Source organism: Xyrauchen texanus, chromosome 15 (genome assembly GCF_025860055.1).
Source record: "Xyrauchen texanus isolate HMW12.3.18 chromosome 15, RBS_HiC_50CHRs, whole genome shotgun sequence".
Lineage (NCBI taxonomy): Eukaryota > Metazoa > Chordata > Actinopteri > Cypriniformes > Catostomidae > Xyrauchen > Xyrauchen texanus.
In genome coordinates, this window is record NC_068290.1 from 30,163,598 (window position 1) to 30,169,601 (window position 6,004).

General features: G+C 37.8%; 1 protein-coding gene across 1 annotated transcript; it reads right to left on the bottom strand.

Moving 5' to 3' along the window:
- Positions 1-1,387: 1,387 nt before the first annotated feature.
- On the bottom strand, positions 1,388-2,524 carry LOC127655593 (urotensin-2 receptor-like). The gene has a single exon (XM_052143486.1). The coding sequence runs from the start codon at positions 2,522-2,524 to the stop codon at positions 1,388-1,390; it is 1,137 nt and encodes a 378-aa protein (XP_051999446.1).
- Positions 2,525-6,004: the final 3,480 nt, after the last annotated feature.

Here is a 6,004-nt window from a genome sequence, read left to right on the forward strand (position 1 = left end):
TTATTACATTTCTGCAGTATCATTTAGGCTGTGGGGCTGTTAGGGCCAAAAAGTCTTCTAAAGTGTCCCAAAAGACTTGTATGATGAACCATTCTGCTGTTGTTCCATAGAATATTTCTTTATTGACAATTGTATATTATGAAAAGCACCTCAGAATACTTTCAGCTAAGCCTTGTGCAAAGCAATGCATTATTTAACAGTAAAACAGAACAAATACAATTCTATACAGTACAATCTAATCTTTTCAAAAACATCTTTTGAATGGTCAGGGATTGGTTAAAGCCACATGCGACTTTTGACTACAAATTAAATATGCTTTTTGGAATATTTGAATGCACATTTTCAAAAATGTTATAATTTCCTTTGCTGATGTTTTCCATGAACATGCATAAATAGTGCCAAATGAGCAAATGTGTATGTTACATTGGAAAGACTATCTGTTTTTTTGCAGTGGAATTACAAATTCTAATTTTTGCTTAAATTAGCTAATTGCACCTTTGAAAAAGTTTGGTAAGTGATAGTAATAAGTCATGATAGAAACATTCATAATATTATATTCTATTAAATTCAGTTTTTACAATAATCATAGAATTAGTTGAATGTAATAACAAATGGCAAGTAATAATGTACAGTATATGGTACTTTTAATGATATATTTTAAGTAATTTAGGTGCCAATAAATACACAAAGTCAGGATTGTTCAAGATCTGTTGGACATTGAAGATTAGATTAGTTGAGTCTGATGACATACATCACAGAGAGCATAATGTCCTATCGTGGGATGAGACATTGTTTGTCCTGGCATTGTGACAGAAGTGATTTATCCTCCACAAAAGAGCAAACTCTGACATGTTGTTTAGCTTTGAGCCAAATCTATACTATGTAATTTCTCCTTTGCACTTACACTAATAAACCAATTTGGTAGTTAAATGGTTCAAACCTGCTGTAAGTGTCTCCTGGGGCAATTTGCAAATCCTGAAAAAGCTTGTTTTGTCCCTTTCAAGTTGCCTTTTATTACCCGGTAAAACAGATGTTTCACACATTTTAGTCCACAAATTTCTGAAGGCAGGATGGCAAGGGTTTTTGATGTGCTTATCAAGGTCGACAAACCTTTTAAGGATTTCAGATATACTGTACTTACATATGCATTCATTGCTTTGTATTTCATTTTGGTTTGCAAGAACCTTATTACATAATGCTTGTCAGATTTTTTACACTATTTCATCGCTATATTTGCACTGCAGCACAAGTATAAAGCTATACATTTTAAGCCATTTAGCACCAAAATGAAAAGGAATCTGTTTGATGAACATTACTATGCACAGTCTTGAGCCCTCATGGGCTTCATTGATTGCACTTACTGGTGGTCATCATAGTAGACAGCTGATTATTGTTGATCAGAGCTGCCCTTCTGGCAGAGTGGGGCGGCTGCACTTGTCGCCTTCCTGCTGGTCTGTTTGCGCTTTCCCGTCAGTAGTGTGTAAAAGAACGGATTCACACATGAGTTTCCATAAGTTAATCCTGTGAGGATACGATTGATGGTCACCTGCGTGCCCACTGGCACCACACGCAGCACTTCCGGACGGTAAAGTGGCAGAAGCTGCCAGATCCAAAATGGGAGGAAACAAGCCCAGAATGTTAGCACAATGCCTAGGATGAGGAGCAGGACTTTGGGGCGAGGTGCACGGGGCGGGTAGGCATTGCCCCCTCCTGCCCAGGCTGGCTGCGTCTGAGATACCCAGTAGAGCCTTCCCAAGGCTGCATACAAAGCTCCAATGGCCAGCCCTGGGCCCAGAATACTGGTGCAGAAGAGAACACTGAGGTAGGTTTTCGAACTCTGCTCATCCCAAGCTGGCACGCACAACTTGCCTTCATGGTTCTCTCCATCTTCAAGGTGCAGAGTGATCATCATGGGCAAAGTGAGGGCCACGGCAAAGCCCCAGGCCAAAGCTATTCTCAGCAGTCCAGACGAAGGTGATGAGGAGGCTGCCAGTGGGTCAGCCACAGCTCGATAACGGTCCAGACTCATAGCAGTGAGGGTGAAGATGCATGCGTGCATGGTGAGCAAATCCAGACTGAGTAGGAGCCGGCAGCCTAGTTCACCAAAGGCCCAGTCAGACGCTAAGCTGTCATACACAATGAACGGGACAGTGGAGAGGTACACCAGGTCTGCCAAAGCCAGACTCAGAACCTGCAGGTGAAGGGAGGAAGAGGAAGAGGAAGAGGTAGGAGAAGAGGAGGGAGAGGAGGAGCCAAAGCAGGAGGGGCTGTAACAACAGGCAGGAGCTGTATGCCGCCTTCTTGATGTCCTGCGGTGAATGAGAAGCCCTAGAGTGTACAGGTTTCCCAAAATGCCCAGCAGAGAAAGGAGTGATAGGAAAAGGCAGAAGAGAGCAGTGGAAGCTACACTTGGGGATGGGGAGAGAGAGGGAGAGGAAGAGGGAAGGGAGAGATTAGGGAGAATGGGAAAAGTATAGGAAGGAGAAGGGGAGGAGGAAAGGGAAGTTGAGCCAGAGATGTCCATTTGTCCTGGACAGCGAGAGTCAAGATGAGTAAACTTCCGTTGAGAGAAGGAAGCTGATGGGCGGTAGTAGCTTCAGAGCGATTTAGGGTAACTAGAGTGTGCCCAGGTTATCAGGGGATCCAAATTAGAAAGCTTTCAGTGCACTGCTTCAATTGTGAGGTAAAAGAGGGAAAAGAAACACAAGGAAGTAAATGGAAATGGTTGATTTATAAACAATGTCTCCAAAAGTTACTTGGAGATAAAGTAACTGCATGTTTTGACATTTATTGAGGTTTGGTCCGACTTATCTATTATTTTTCTATTATTATTATTATTATTATTATTATTTGTATTATTATCTCAGTGGCACGAGTTATGTCTCATAATCTCAACTGGATAAGCATAATCTCAAAATGATTTAACCTGAGTGAAAATGTTCCTCAAATGTAAGATAGTAGCCGACTCTGTAAGGCTAGAAAGGCATCGAGTTGTCAAAGTACTTCTCCTAATACAATAAAATAACGTATTCCTTCATTTCGGCGCTCTATTATTAAATTATGCAAAAAAAATTATTTATTTCCAAAAATGATTTCTGTTACACATCCAACTTTCACAACTGTCCATTACCGCCATAGCTGTTACCACCACTGATCTATATATATAATATTATAGCCTATATATATATATATATATATATATATATAGATAGATATATATAGATCAGTGGTTAGCACGCGCAGCGCAACGTACGGCACTTAGCAGTGGTCAAAAACGGTTTTTGGATTATAAACTCAGAGGTGGATTCGGACATAATTAAATTAACACACGAAAGTGGTGTTTGTCAGAAAACTGTCCTGGAATTTTCTCACGGGAGGTGGGAGAAAAACACAGATATTTCGGATTCGGATGGCAATAAATCACTGACTATCCCCTGTAAATGCTGGAATTAGGCTACCTCACGTCTCCATCATGTAAAATAATTGCCGTCCGAATAGGGATTAAGATGATGTTTCTTTTGTTTTTTTTTTGTAAATATCTGCCATTTAATTCGTCACTGGGTAAAATGATAGGGTACAACGGGGGTAAAGGCACACCTTAAAGAAAATGTGGTTTTTGTTTTGGTCACAAAGTGTATCAAGATTAAAAAAAATTATATGTTTATTTTATTGAATATTGATGGAACAAAATAATTTTTGTGAAAATAAATAACAACGGAAGGTTGTTGTGATTAAAATTATTTTAAAAAAAATCGTGTAAATATATATATATATATATATATGTATATATATATATATATATATATATATATATATATATATTTGTCAATACAGAGACAATACAAAAATAAATGTGATCATTTCGGGGATTCTCATTAGCTACATTAATTTACAACATTTTAAAAAATGATTAAATAATAAATAAATGTATTTAAAGAACTCAAAATCAAACTTTAGATATTGCACGCAATGATCGTATCAGGAATATTTTGCAGTTTATAGTGACAAACAGGTGTTTAGGAAGGTACTGGGGTCGTTTTTGTTGCTGTTTAGTGGGAGAAAAATAAAATCAAAAGGGCCTTTGACCCCGGGGGGGTCTTTAGCCTCATTGTATGCTTCCCTATTTTAAATCGCTAAAATGTACAATAAGCAATAATTAGCAGGCTAATATCTCGAGCTAAAGCCTTTAATTGTCATCAAACTGACACAATTAAATGCCGCTCAACAATCCCGGGCCGATTTCTCTTCCCTGCCCACCCCGATCAAAGGCCTGCCAGAAGGCATGCGCACACATTTGTGAAATAATTTAGGTGGCACATGGTGACCTCCCTGACAGGGACAGGTTACGAGCTACTGCTGAAGAGGAGCGTTGGCAAAGGCAGTAGCAACCCCGCCGCGTCCAGTCTTTTAACCAGGGTGCTTTAAATAACACATTTTTTTAATTGACAGCCAATGTACTGCAGTTTTTCATCATTTGGTTGAGTTAATGTATTTGTTAATTATGTAAACATAGGCCGTTATTTTTAACTGAATTATTTTAAACAATTGATACGTAATAAGCATAGATAGCCTACCCCCAGTAAAGAAAAAAAAAATAAATAAAAATAACACAATATGCTACAAGAATGTAGAACATGGGATATATTAAATTAGACTAGCCTGGTTTAATTTGCTGATCTTTCATATAAGAGCTCGCTGCTTATTGCTCCATGTAAAAACAAAGACACGTTAATCGACAGGACCGCTGGATTTGTGAGATGTAGCCTGTAAAGACTATAAAATGTCTCAGAATAAAAGACAGATTAATGTTTAAATACAACGGATAAACATTAAAACAGCGATGTCTGTCATCTATTCATTTTTCCCCCGTTTAGTTTGAGCATCCGACGAGCAAACTTTGTTGGATAATTAATGGCTATACAGAAGATTGAATGACATTTGTATAAACTGAAAATTGTCTTACCGGTAACACCGTATATGCAAGGATGACATTTTGGATATTTGCCCATATTCGCACTTAAAAACGTAAAAAATGACGAAAATCCGACAATGAAAATCTCCAAATTAAATAGTGTCTTTCAATGTGATAAATCAGGACGTTCAGTGCTGTGTTGAAATGATTTCAGTGTTCCACATATGACAGACTTAAAGAAACTTCAGATTGGTGTAGAATATCTCTCAGCCAGTCCACTCCTCTCACTCATATAGCAAATAAAGGGAGGGGATGAGGAGAGGTTGTGCTAAAATTAGAAAGAGGGATAATAAAGACCCCTCTTCATTGGTATGGGACTGACTGTAATTAGATGTTTAGTCTCTAACATAGAGACTGATATTCTTTGTGGTGTTCATGCTGTTATCATTAACCTCTCTACTGTGTTTTGATCCTTTTGGCCCATTTATAATAACCATTTTTCTGAGCACAAAGTCAGTGCCTTGAGGCAATACAAGTGCAAAAAACAGTACAGTTTGTATACCATATAAGCACTTGTAAATGTCAGAGAACAATATTTATGTCCATCATCCGTTGAAGTTATTTGGATTTGGGACCATGCAAGGAATATATCAGTGTGTATTTATAATAGAGATTTGTAAGAATTAACAAGACAAACTTGAAAAGGCACATAAAAGGATTTCAGATATAAAGGACAAATGAATACATGTTATTAAAACCATTATTTGAGACTGGATTGAATCATGCATGAAACATTTAGGATGAAATTATGATACACACCATGATCCAAACCACAGGCAGTGAAAACCATTTAATCACATGAAAAATGGTATTACTCCATAACGACCACATACACATAGCCATTAATGGAGAGAAAACTTTTCAGTGGAGAAAGACATTTTCACATACTTAGTCATGCAAAAGTTAAAATGATGCTTGGTGTAGATATTTTACACGCTAATCTGATCAGAATGAAGTATGCTCTCCCTTAAATCCACACGAACAGATACTTAAGCTTGTGTTAAACCAAGAAGGAAAGAAAAGTAAGACATA